Source organism: Dicentrarchus labrax, unplaced genomic scaffold (assembly GCF_905237075.1).
Source record: "Dicentrarchus labrax unplaced genomic scaffold, dlabrax2021, whole genome shotgun sequence".
Taxonomy (NCBI): domain Eukaryota; kingdom Metazoa; phylum Chordata; class Actinopteri; family Moronidae; genus Dicentrarchus; species Dicentrarchus labrax.
The window spans coordinates 22,807,031-22,820,582 of record NW_026136715.1 but is presented as its reverse complement, the minus strand read 5'-3'; the positions used below and the strand labels follow the sequence as shown (position 1 = coordinate 22,820,582).

The 13,552-nt window shown below is 40.8% G+C and overlaps 1 protein-coding gene across 2 annotated transcripts in view; it reads left to right on the top strand.

Moving 5' to 3' along the window:
* Nucleotides 1-4,822, top strand: part of mtor (mechanistic target of rapamycin kinase) — an 81,602-nt gene extending 76,780 nt beyond the window's left edge. For both annotated transcript variants that reach the window (XM_051426467.1, XM_051426465.1), the window contains exons 49-58: nucleotides 310-432; nucleotides 923-1,005; nucleotides 1,116-1,188; nucleotides 1,272-1,346; nucleotides 1,996-2,131; nucleotides 3,074-3,139; nucleotides 3,237-3,317; nucleotides 3,467-3,547; nucleotides 3,896-4,001; nucleotides 4,272-4,822. In XM_051426467.1, the coding sequence (XP_051282427.1) occupies nucleotides 310-432; nucleotides 923-1,005; nucleotides 1,116-1,188; nucleotides 1,272-1,346; nucleotides 1,996-2,131; nucleotides 3,074-3,139; nucleotides 3,237-3,317; nucleotides 3,467-3,547; nucleotides 3,896-4,001; nucleotides 4,272-4,287 (840 nt within the window). In that variant the 3' untranslated portion in view covers nucleotides 4,288-4,822. The remainder of the gene's footprint in view (nucleotides 1-309; nucleotides 433-922; nucleotides 1,006-1,115; nucleotides 1,189-1,271; nucleotides 1,347-1,995; nucleotides 2,132-3,073; nucleotides 3,140-3,236; nucleotides 3,318-3,466; nucleotides 3,548-3,895; nucleotides 4,002-4,271) is intronic.
* Nucleotides 4,823-13,552: the final 8,730 nt, after the last annotated feature.

Here is a 13,552-nt window from a genome sequence, read left to right as displayed (position 1 = left end):
GTCGTCATGGTGGAGCATACCCAGGTTGAAAATGAGAATTATTAACCCTTTAATACATTACATTCACATTTAGGAGTCTTTAAAAGTTTCTGTAATCAAGTATTTTCTGGTGGCTTTCCAACATTTCTAAATAACCACATTTCTCTAAAGAGTTTGAGTTTCCATTTTTATTTTAAACGCAAAATTCAGGCTCGTTCTCTTGTACCTGGAACTGAAAACAATGAAAGAGCCTTGCGTTTAACTTCTCTAAACTCTGAGCATGGTGTTTTTTTATTCACATTAACGTCTACTTTTGTAATGGCATTTCAGATGGCCCCTGACTACGACCACCTGACGCTGATGGAGAAGGTGGAGGTGTTCGAGCACGCCGTCAACAACACGGCTGGAGACGACCTGGCCAAGCTCTTGTGGCTCAAAAGCCCCAGCTCTGAGGTGAGACGCTCTCCTTCTTTACCTTGTCGGCACGGGAGGATGACTGAGTGTACTTGATCAGTTCAACATTCATCTGTCAGTTACAGAAAAGATAACATACAGATCTATGAATTAACATTTCTCCAAGAAGCTGGACCGTCAGTCATTTTGGAATGGTTTTCATAAGATGCAGAGGAAAGATAGTGAGAAGAGGGAAACGTATTAAGTGTATCCAGTCTCTCACTTTTCGAATTATCAAGGTAAATACAGTAGTAGTGAAATAAAAATATATTTTTCCCCTATATAATCAGTTTTCTGGGTTCTGTGTCCTACTCTCAAACCACTGACTTAGCAGGACCAAACAGACCTTCAAATTGAATCCATTTTTAGGAACATTAGTACCTTGTGTGCATGATGTTCTGCATGTTCATGTGTCTGGATCAAGCAGTCTGCCAGAGATTTCTGTGCCCTTTTCCACACTCATTCTGATCTTGTGATCCCTCTCTTCCAGGTGTGGTTCGACAGGAGGACCAATTACACCCGCTCCCTGGCCGTGATGTCCATGGTAGGCTACATCCTGGGACTGGGTGACAGGTGAGTTCCTCAGCCGAAAAGGTTGAAGTCTTGCAATATTTGGAGCAGATTGTTAGAATCATGACGGTGACAGTTCTCATCAATAAGAAGACGATGTTTCTATTCACCAGGCATCCATCCAATTTGATGTTAGACCGGTTAAGCGGCAAGATCCTCCATATTGACTTCGGAGACTGTTTTGAGGTGAGAGGAGATTTTATTTCAATACATCTTCCACTCTTTTTATAGTTTGTCTGACACTGACTGATATAACAACCTTCAACCAGGTCGCCATGACGAGAGAGAAGTTCCCTGAAAAGATCCCATTCAGACTAACAAGGATGCTGACCAACGCTATGGAGGTATGCAACTCTGCATTATCTCGTGCTGTAATAAACACCTAAAAAGTGTGTGTGGGTTACTGTAGCTTAAAGCAGCCGGAGGGGTGTTCATTTTGGAAAGTCAAAAACCCTACAGCAGAAAAGTCTTTTGAATAAGTTCTTATTTTTCCAGAGTTATCCAAGTGTTAAAGTCGCCCACATTAAAGCTACACATACCTCTACTGGACTTAAACTGAATCCTGTCTGAGCTTCTTTTTCTGTGCTCTATGTGTTTTAGTCAAAATAATAATTAATCTTTTCCAAGTGTGCAGTGTTTTATCAGAAGTCACGACTCACTGTGCCGTATTTATAATGAACAAAGAGGAAAAGGAATTAGAAATGAAAGCATTAAGAAATAAATTTCAGTATTGTAAGAGGTTTAAGTTCTATCATCTCTTGAATAACAGGAAAAGTTTTTTAAGTTCAATATGTTTAAAAAGCCTTTTAGAGCACAATGCGGTGAATATAAACAAAAGAGATGGACCAAACCTCAAAACGCCAGATTGGATCCGACTCTTAGCTACCAAATACATCGACCTCTCTTTAATGTACAAACTCATGACAGAAAGGTAATCTGCTGTTGTGAAAGGTTTGTCTCCATTAGTAAAGTCTGTGTCTGATATGGTGCCAGGTGACGGGCTTGGACGGTAACTACCGGATCACCTGCCACACGGTGATGGAGGTGCTGAGGGAGCACCGGGACAGCGTCATGGCTGTGCTGGAGGCCTTCGTCTACGACCCGCTGCTCAACTGGAGGCTCATGGACAGTAAGAGATCATCAGCTTTTCACATTCAGTACATTCAGTGTCAGTGAGAGAACACGGACAACAAACTGAAATAACCTCAGCTTCTCATGACAGTAACAATGAACATTTCAGCCCAGAAAAACACATTGTGAAGGTCAGCACAAATTCTTCCATTTACTGTAGAATAGAAACAGCCTTTCTGAGGTGGTCGAGAGAGTGTAGCATTACATTTAATCATATTGAGCTGAAAAACTGAAAGGTTGTCCCAGTAGTAAAATGGAAATCGATTCCGCTCATATTTGGGAGAGAAGTTGAGCAAATGCGTTGAAAAGTGTTGTAGACATCTAAAGGTCTTAGGTTTCATTCAGCAGAGTGAATGAATATCTCTGGCACACTCTCAGCTAAAGCTGTCATGGTTGCCTTAATCAGATTTATTTTAAATGGTCATTATTTTCATTTTATATTTGAATAAATAATAATCCAGGGATTTGTAGGTGTTAACAGTTAAATTGAGAGTAAAAACTGATTTGAAAAATGTGGGTCAAAATTGGATTCTAAAAATACCATTTATGGCAGAAATGTTCTGTTGTAACATACATCCATATAATACAGGGTGCATTATTAGTGTTTTCTCTAAATTGTTTCCCCCCTGTAACCATTTACAGAACTGTCAACATCACAAAAGGACCTTATTTAATTAAATAAATATTTAAAGTGTGGTGAGCACTTTGTTTTTGCATTTTGCTTTTTGAAACGTCTGTATTTTTCAGTGAATATTAGAGCTTTAACTGTAAAATGTTTAAAAAAGAGCTTCATTTTTCTGCATTTATAAAGGTCAGAAAAGTCCAGCTGCTTCCTCTGTGGCAGATGAAAAATATTATATTTTAAACAATACTTGTGAGTAGTAAATGTCAAGGAATTGGAAGGATGTCTTTTCACACATCTTACCTGTTTCACTTACAGCAAACACCAAAGGCAACAAACGTTCCCGCACAAGGACCGACTCGTACACCGCTGGACAGTCAGTGGGTGAGTCTGCGGTACAAACTGTGGCCATAACTGCCTCCTGTTTTCTACCTGATCATGTAACAAGATATTTATATCTGTAACTGTAATGTCCTTACAGAGGCTCTTGAGGGAATAGACCTTGGAGAGACCACACACAAGAAACCAGGGACCACAGTGCCAGAATCCATTCACTCTTTCAGTGAGTTAGCAGCTCATTCTGTCACTCCAACTCTTTCGTTTTTCATTCACAATACCACGCTCCCTTGCTGTCATAAATGATTGGTGCAACTGCTGTGCTATTGTAAGGCCGCACTAAAGTCCACTTTGATTTTTTTTTTTTTTTTTAAGTTGGAGATGGTTTGGTACAACCAGAGGCACTCAACAAGAAAGCCATTCAGATCATCAACAGAGTGAGAGATAAACTCACAGGTAAGTTCTGCAGCACTCAACAAGCTGAAAAATAGAGAATAGCAGCTTTTATACCACTATTTTATTTCCCCAGCACACATTTTCTGCAAGAAAAGCAGATATCTTATCCATGTTAAGAAAGCTGGAATTCTTTATTATGAAATAAGTATATGGTAGAAGATGTATTCACAGTTTCCTCAGTGCATTACTGCAGAGATGCCGTATAGAAAAATGTCAAGTGGTCAGATACTTGACTTTACCACCACGTTTTTCTGTAGATTAAAGGTCTTAAACAATCCTTAGAAACCCTTACTAGATTGGATTTTCTGGTGAAGGTCTAGTGTGCTGATGCAAGTTTGTTCCCTGCAGGTAGAGACTTTTCTCATGACGAGACCCTGGATGTGCCAACGCAAGTGGAGCTCCTCATCAAGCAAGCCACATCACATGAAAACCTGTGCCAGTGCTACATTGGATGGTCAGTACTGCTGTTTTTACGTGGTGTTTGCTAGTGTAGAATTTATTTAGGCCAGTCAAATGCTCTGGAAAAAAACAAAGATCTTTCTTTTTTTTTTTTTTTCTTCTTTTTTTTTAGAAAATGTGTTTGGTTGTTGTTTATCATAGCCCCATCTGCAGCTGTAGTTTTCCCACATCTTATAATGTATGACTACATCAGTGGTGCACGGTAGACAGAATGAGGATTCAAGGATTTGCTTGAATTATGAATCATTACTTTTTCTGTCTTCAGGTGTCCATTTTGGTGAAGACCCGTCTTCGGCAGCCAAGGTTACATTTGACATTTTTTCTCTCTGGTAAACCAAGAAGAAGCACTCAACTCAAATGGATATCCACTGAAAAATGTACTTAAGGCGCCGTGCAGAGCCTTTGAGAAGGATTCTTTTTTTGTTATTGTTGTAGAATGATCCAATTTTCCACTGGCGGTTTTAAGTTTATGAGACAGTAAGAACGTTTTTACCTGAAAATCATACTTTAACTCAAAATATCGTAATTTCTTCAAATGACATTCATGGCTTTCAACACCTTAATCGCTTGCTAAAAGCTTTCTACAGTGGCCATATTGTAATAAGTTATATTTCTTACTTCACACACTGTATGCTTCTCAGAATCCCACCACTCTGTTGTATCATTGTGTATTGATGTGACAACTTGGTCTGCCTTTAACTAACTTAAACATTCTTTACAGTTTACTCATGAACAAGTACAAGTCAAATTTGATTTGAGATGATGATAATGTACTGTATGGGCATTTGTGTGCCATTAAACCCTGTACAGATACCACTGTGACTGCACTGTGTTCTTTATTACAAGCTTCATGTGGCTGAGCCTGTCACATCAACTGTAGTTAAAAGTAGAAAAGGTGCGAAAGCGTGGTGTAAATGTTTTGCATCTGGCAGGTTTTCTATTGGAAGGCAAGGGTGCACATTTCCCCCTTGTCTTTCCTTTAGTGCCCACAGAGGGCACTCTGACTCCTAATAAGATCCTTCTCCTCCAGAGGAGAGGATGCACTCATCAGCTCAGAGATGCTAAAACCAGACTGGATTCTCTCCCAAAGCCAGAACAAAAAACAGACTTTGGATTTTGAACATTTTTCTTTCAGATAGATGCAAGATCACTTGTTCTAACAGCAACTGCTCTATATTTATCCTCATCTTCAGACCGCAGGGAGATGCAGTCATTTCCAGTGAATGCAGTCCCTGACAAATAAAACCGAGTCAGATGTAGCAAATTACAGAGGCAGTGGTGGAGACAACTATTAATTTTGTCTCCTGCGCCGTTATCTGGTCAATGCAAGGTAGCTCTGTTTTACTTGTGCTCATTACTATTCCTCCTCTTATTTCTCCATTTATTTCTTCCCTGCATTCTCCTCTGAAGGTTAATTACTTATAGATAGTTACGGATTACGGATCAACAAAAAGCAGCCCATTGATCTCTTCCCTGCCGTGCCCACCTCTGCAATGTCACACTCTTTACACATTGGGACAGAGGCTTGGTGATTATCTGTTCATATCGATCGATTCTTCCTCTGTTTTCCCTCTCTTGTCTCCCCCCTCCCTCGCTTCCTTTACCTCCGCTCTGTCACTTTCTTCCCTCCCGCTGCCAGAAGCTCATTATTGAAAATGTGACTTTTCATAGTCTGCGCCACCATTTCTGTTGTTCTTTTTCACCCGCCTAATTTGTTTTTATTTTTTTAGCCTCTCCAGTCTGTTGAGGGGCAGGAGAGTCAATAGCTCAAGTTAAATAGGCTGCATTGATTTGGAGAGGGATTTAGCTGTTTACCAACAGTGGAAATGGGCGACGGCCATGGAAAAACAGCTCGCGTGTCTGCCATGAGCGAGTCAATGGTGACAAATGATACTCATTGGGAGACAATGCCCCTAAATGAGGGAAGGTGAAGGGCTTGGCGGCAGAGGCCGGGATGCAGCAGGCCACGCTCCATCAACCTTTAAGGTTGTCACATGAAGCCGTTCAGGCCTTGGCTCCTTGAGCCGAGACATGAGGAATGATGGAATACAGCAACACATTCACAAGTAATACGCTCCCCCGTCGGGATCTAAGACCGTACCTCTTACCCGTTAGCGTTGCCTCCATCCTTGTGCTTGTATTCCTCCACGAGAGCTCCCCTCTGGTTGTTATTCCACTTCCTTGCACCCTCTTTAGCTTCTCATGACCCCTAGAGATTGCATAAGTGCTGTCGCCGACTCTCACCACGTCTGGAGTGTAGTCGCACAAACCAAAGCACACTCTCAGGATGGAGAAGATTTTAATTTTCTTGTAAAAGCCTGTAATTACATAAAAAAAATGTCAACATTACTCGTGAATAAAGAGCACTTTGGGTCCATCGGTTCACTTTACGTACAACTTTAAATCCTTGGTGTATGTTTTGTCCAACAGGCTCTACAAGGCTACACCAGGGCCGAAATGACTTCACTGGACCGGTGTTTGATTCGCTTTTTTTACAACAAGTCTGCACGGATGTTTACTTAGAAGATTACTTCCATGAAGTTGGGGCGCTGCCAAGGGACAGATAAAATCAGTCAAAATTGAAGCAAAATTAATTTTCACATCCGTGCGAGGGAGGTGGTGGTGGAAGCTTGGTGATGTAATAGCTACGAGACGAGAAGTTAACAAAGTTAATTCTAGGGAATGTATTTGTACCATCCACCCCTGGCTGACTGCAATCCATACTTTTTCCTTTCTTTGAGCAGTTTCTCCTCAGCCAGAGCAGGCTTTTATAAAACTGGATGGTGTGACACAGCTATTATGATTTTGGACTCTGGTTCTCTCATTTCCGTAGAGACATTTTACAATAGAGCTGAAGTGAAGCCAGAATTCCCATTCAAAACCATATCACATCTGTGATAACATGAATTACTAGAAATCCAGGCTATATTACTTCAGTGGCTTCTAGGTATGTAGTTGAAGATTGCAACCAACTCGCTTCACCAGTGGCGTGCACAGGGGGGGGTGCACACCCAGTTGTTGAAAACCGCGTGCCAAAGTGTCCTCTTGGGAGCCAAAACGCGTGCCCTTCCAAGCGTCTTATAATGCTAATTTCTCACTGCAGATCGAACATACCGGAAAGCCAGTAGTGTTGATGTTGAAAGTAAAGCATCTGTCCACACACTAACTATTAAATTCTCTATTTTCCTCTGAGACTTAACTTTTTTTTAGCTAGCCTAGTTAGGGAGACTCAAGACTAATAGCCACAGCTATTGAGGTTTGGCAAAACATAGAAGAAAAAGCGCCAGGTCAGGATGTAATGTATGACACACATTTTAGTTAATAGTGTAGAAGTTGATTAGTTGAAATTAATTCGGAGTGTAATGGCTACACATTTTTATGGATTTTTTGAGATCACAAAGGGTTCAAATTCTAATAGCAAGTGCTGTATATACTCATTTGTGTTGGATTGTCACAGAAGCCAGTAGAACAGCGGCTAGCCTGGAGGCAACACCATGACTTCGGCTCTGTCAAAGTTCAGTGGAGTTCTCTGATTAGTTATTTCCACTGTGAATTAACATCAGTCAGAATAAGTCAGTCTCTGTTATAAATGCTGTTGTGACTTGTTCCCTAGTTTCCAGCATGGATTAAACTTAAAAAAACTAACACAGACAATGAATAATGTAAGATAATGATGTGCTGTCGCCACAGGAGACATTTTAGAACAGTTTTTACTGGCTGAGCAGCACTAAAAACAGGCGAACTGCTCTGTAAACTCAGCGGACTTTCCTTTTAAGGCCGAGGGCTCGAGGAAATTCTAACTAACAGAATGATTAAAGTGCGAACAGCGAAGGCGACCGCTGAGAGAAGGACACAATGCATTTTCTCCTCAGGGATCACAGGCGATGTGGGACAGAGCACTGGTCTTTGCTTCGGCTCGACGGCTGCACACTGGGTCTAATTAAGGTGTCGTGAAAATGTGCAGCTCTTGTAAAAGTGTGCAGATCAGGTGTGAAGGAGTAGAGCTGGAGGAGAGAGTAAGTTACAGGACAGTTCCAAAGAGTCCAGCACAAGAGAAGTACACGTGCAGAGTGCTAGCAGGGTACTCTCTCCTTCCTGACTTATTCACCAATCTGAAACAAAGCCTTCCTCTGCCTCCCTATGGTTATGAGAACACTTTATCTCTCATACTACACAACCTCCCTCCAACTCTTTCTCTCTGGCGTGGCTAACAGCTGTGAAGAGAGAGACAAAGACAGAGGCGATATTGACGGCCAACCAGAGGAGTTCGATAGGCTCTGGAGTTGTTAAAAGCAGAAGCCTGCAGCCAGGACTCGGGCTGTCTTTGTGCACTGTGGTGTAAAGCCGGTATCGATGAACTTGACAGCAGTTTAGCCCGCCTGAGATCTGCTGCTCTCTAAGGATGCTTCAAACACATTCTCCCACCAGCTTTAGCCTTGTTTACCCTGCTTGTTAATGTTCCCCAGAGCTGGCACGTCAGAAATGTATGTGGCAAAATTTTCAGTTTATCTGTTTCCGTCAAATGCCAGCAGCAAATAGTGGGACAGTTTAAGTAATATGGTGACTTAAAACTAGAGCACAAATACCGAATCAGTAGCTTATTTGGAAGAGTGAAAAATACCATGAGTTGTAGTTACTGCAAAAGTGCTGTAAACACAAATAGAAGCAGGCCAAGGAGGAACGAGATGGAAAACTGGGCCAGTTCGAACTTGCGCTGTGCATTTTGTATGTTTTCAGCTCCAGCGGGGTCCATGAAGTAGTTAACTGCTTGAAAAATTACAAGTTTAATACCCAGTGACATCAGCAAATGGCACACCGTATGCTCGGCTTTGTGTGGACCAACTCTGCTGATCTCTGATGTTTTCTACTTTAACGTACAGAGAGACAAGAAGCACATCTAACTGGTGAGTACAGCCTTTTCTGTTTTAGTTCACCATTTACAGCTGAACATACCTTACAGCATCATTTCATCTGACTGGATAGTGTGCTGAATCTCTGACATCTTTAATAAAGGAGACACTTCTGCTGCACTGCCTTACTTTGTGCATTAATACAAAGATATTTTTACACAAAATATTTTCAGTAGTTCAACTTTAAATTTCATTTTTGTAATTTTCCTAGCTTTGAAATGCATGTATTTATTATAACTACAATGTAAACTGTTATTATGATGTAATATGATTTTAGAAGAGAGAGACTTTTTTTGCCTAGACATAGTTTTCATATATTTACCCAGATTTTGCAATATGGTGGAGGTGAATGGAATTCTTTATTTTGGTGCTCTCAGCATTAAAAAAGTTAGATCTGATCTCAAATGTAGCAGCATCTCTTTCCAGGAACAACGTCCAGGTGCTGTGGATTATCCACACTGGGACTAGTTCTTTGGTAGAAAATGGAAAAGCTGGAATGGAAACTTGGGAAGAGATTTATCTGCCATTCTTACTCAGTGCTCTTTCAAATTCACAAAAGGCTTTAATGTTCATAACCTTGGTAGGATTATGATTGTAATTTTAATCCTTTGGGCGTTTTTAATAATGTTCTGTACTGTGGTCAAAAGCCCCTTGTGTAGTATTTGAAAATGTCTGTCTTTTGCCACTCACAGGTATCAAAAAACACACAGTAGCAGGCAGCAACGTACACCACTACCCAGCAAAATAAATTGTGATCAGGGTAATGAAGGTAAATGTTGTGTATAAGTGTTTCTAATTGTAATTTTTGTAATTAACAACAGGACTTGAAGCTATTGTATTTAAGAATGTGGCTTGGCAGAAAAACCCTAATTAATAGGTAAATTAATTATTTTTACTTTTGGTGAATTTGTTAACATTAAAAATACAGAATAACACCAACTGTGTCCTTCAAGTGCTGTGTGTTTGCATTTTCTATAACTGGCAAACAAAGCACTTAAAGCTTAGTGATGCTCAAACACAATTTAATATGGGTACAAAAACAGAACTTTCAGGGCATGGTTGGCAGTCTTGATGAAGCCTCTCACACTGGACTGAGTCTGTTCTCAACCCAACAAATGCACTCCAAATTGAGCCTTAAAGATACCCTGTTCTCTTTTACAGGACCAGAGTGTTGAAGTTGCACATTGCAACCGACTGAATACCACTTGCCTTGAAATGTTTACATTCACTGTTTCTCACCAAAACACATTGTGTACATCTCTGGGCTGTTTCCATGTTCACTTTTGCTAGCTAGCGGTTCTGCTTCACTGCTGGAGTAGGCGGTGGCACATGGTTACATTTCTTGGTGCATTACTGTCCATTAACAACTGTGGATCAGCAGACTGGTGTGAAATTATCCACAGGTATGTGGATCTTTTTTGTCTACATGCTGCCATGAATGCATGGGGGTCTTTGCAAGGTAAATAAAGTGGGGACCCACTCATGAATCCATTTCTCCATAGCACTGCTAGAGGTGGAAAAACTTTACACACAGTAACTTTAATATCTGTACTTTTGTAAAATTGGAAAAAAGACAGGTCTTCAAACTGTACTTTTTAGGTTTCATATTAGAGAGATATTTTTGAGGGATGAGGTGAGAAAATGGAGGTAAAGATAATATTTTCAAGATTGTTCCGTTGAACTGCCCTTTGCTTGTCTCTCTTAACTCTTAAACCGTGGTGGACTTGTTCCAGGGGGTTTCTGCAGCCTGTATGAATCAGCGTCTCGCCAAAAGAAGGACTTTCAGCTCAGCTTGAAATGTGAACAAAAACAGTCAATACCCAAGATCGAAGTCAGTGAATAGACCTTTTCCCAGCAGACATTTTTACATCCCTCCAGTAAAAACAGGTGTAATTAATAATCTTAAATACAGGCTGCATTCCAGTCAGGTGCTCCATTTGCTGGGCCCTGGTATTGTGCTTACTGGATCACTGGCATGACTTACTGGAACACCCGGTTAAACCTGTGCTTTTCCTACAAATCAGAATGTCTGCTGTAACAAATGTTTATCATGGCCTTCACAGCACCAACCTACAGAGATGCTGAATTTGTTTAGCTTGATGACTGACAGAAACAACAGCAGTTTGGGGCGTTATTCCTTTCGGTTATGTTGATACTTAACTCACCTGCTGCATTGCTGAGATCTGGGGATGCAGTAGCATTACTCAGAATTAAATCCAACAGCACACACGGCACCAACACCAGCAGTCAGCGGATCAGACAGGTCACCATGCTGATTTAGAAGTAAAAAAAAAAAGGTTAATCTACAATAAATAAGACCCATCCTTGAAAAACAGTTCCTGTGTCGAACTTTCAGAAAATCCTTGTTATTGATGACACCGGTGGCCGTTAAATGAACTGCAGTCAGCATCCTTTCGCCTTACCTTTCAGTCCATAGGTGTGAGCCATTATCCTCTCAAGACAATATTTTGCTATGTTTACTACCTACCAGTTTGTCAGTGTTAGCAAGCAAGCTAACATTAGCTAACATTAACTAACATTAGCCAGCTAAAACCACAATAATACAATATATTTAACAAACTTTATATAGAAATTAGGCTGTTTTAGGCAATCGAGAAAATTTACGTTACAGTCCTTTCAAAAAATGCCACAAAGTCATCCATATATAAACTGCTTCACATTCTTACATAATGCACCTTTAAGGTACCTCTGTGTTGGTTCTTGTGTTTGGTGACTGCTCTGTGACGACCAACATCCTCTACCACCAGGATGTGTTACCACTGTCTATCCCCTGCAGTGATGTGAGGCAGGTCATGGGGAGGTAAAGGTCTCCATTAGCCATGAGCCTGGGCAGTTGAGTCATCCATGTATCCAACACTGCTGTAACACAGTGCACGGCAGAGACACACACAGGAGGCTGTGTTGTTGTTTGGCAGTCAAAGGACAGCGCTGTGAGGCTTATAATATTATTTCAACTTGATGCAGTTATTGGACTGTCTGACCAAAAGTGACCTTAAGAATGTATCTGCTTCAGCTGGGCTGTTTGGTGGATTGCAGTACGGTGCGGGTGGCTGTCTGCAGTTGTGCGTGACAGCTCCCAGGTGTGAGCGTATGGTGTATGAATGTACTCAGAGTGGCTGCACGCTCAGCAAAATCCTTCCCCTGATAAATAAAGATTGTTAAAACGTTGTTTGTCTCAGTACTTACTATAGATGCAGTTGTGGGACCAGTCGCAGCGTCTGACGCTTTTCAATTTGACATTTCTATTGCATTTGTGCTTTATTGGATTGCAGAGAGAGATAGGAGACAGATTTCTCAACTGACACTTCTCGAACACATTTTCTCAGACACAGTCTAAAAAGTAAAAAAGACTCAGAGATCAGAAAGCTCTGTGACAGTATTTCAACCACAGTAAATCCACATTCACAGCTTTACTAATTACTGTCTAACTATAAGTTTCTTAATCGTGTGTGTATGTATGTGTGGGAAAGATCCAATCTTCTTATTTTTCCTAATTTTCAGGTACATTGACCAGAACCATCAAGCAGAGACAGAATGTACATGAGCTGCAATTCAAACCAAGTTAATCTCTTGCAAAATATAAGAGCTTGAAAATATCTTGCAGGTTTTTAAACCATGAACCTTAGCATAAATACTCTGTATCTTAGTTAAGTCCTTTGATTTTCAGTGTGACACAAAGTCTTAGAGCTCTTAAAATGCCATTACTGCAGATTTTTCTCGTTTCACCTCATTACAGGACATTGTGCAGGTCAGTGGAGGGGACTCAGTGCTTCCTGCCACTTCATCCTGCTGGAGATATCTATTTGAGAAAGACTGTTGGACCGAAGTGGCTGCACCTGATCAGCAGCGAGGCTCGGGTACACTGTGGCATCCCAATGATGCTATTAATGGTCGTCATGTGTGCCAAGAAAGCACTGCCCACACCATTACGCTCTGTCTACCAGCCTGAACCTCTGACACAGAGCCACCAGCTTGCTGCAACACAAACTGAGATTTGTTGAGCCAGGCAAAGCATTTTCATCCTCCAGTAATCCAGTTTTTTCATTTTCTTAGTATGTGTTTTTTTTTTAAACCAGGGTTGTTTCCACTGACAGCCACTGAGGCTCTGTTTTCCACTGAGCAACTACGCTATGTTTGTAAAGTGGTGACATTTATTTTTATTTACCAACTGGCAATATTCACTTATTCCTAGAGGATTTGTTTCCTTAAAATAAAAAAAGTGTAATTTACATAACCCCTTCTAGTGTGGAAAACAAAGAAGAGTAATTTTCCTTATAAGCTTATAAAAACCAAAAACACAGAAGTCTGACCTGTTTTCTGGATTCAGTGAAATAAGTCAGCCATACTCAGTAACTTGACCCGGCCATGATCATTACTTTTTAGTTTAGTTGTCGCCTGTGCTACCTGCAGCGCGTTTCTGTATTTCTAACATGTTTTCTACCTTAAAGGAAGTAGAAGAAGATAAGGCTACAGTGGTCTCATGATGAGCTGATCTGACGAGAGCTCAATGCACAATTTAAGAAAACACATGCAAATTAAACCACTTCATCAATTTGACAACAAATGAGCAGCATGTGGTTGGTCCTCTGCTGCCTTTACCCCCCCCTTTTAAGAA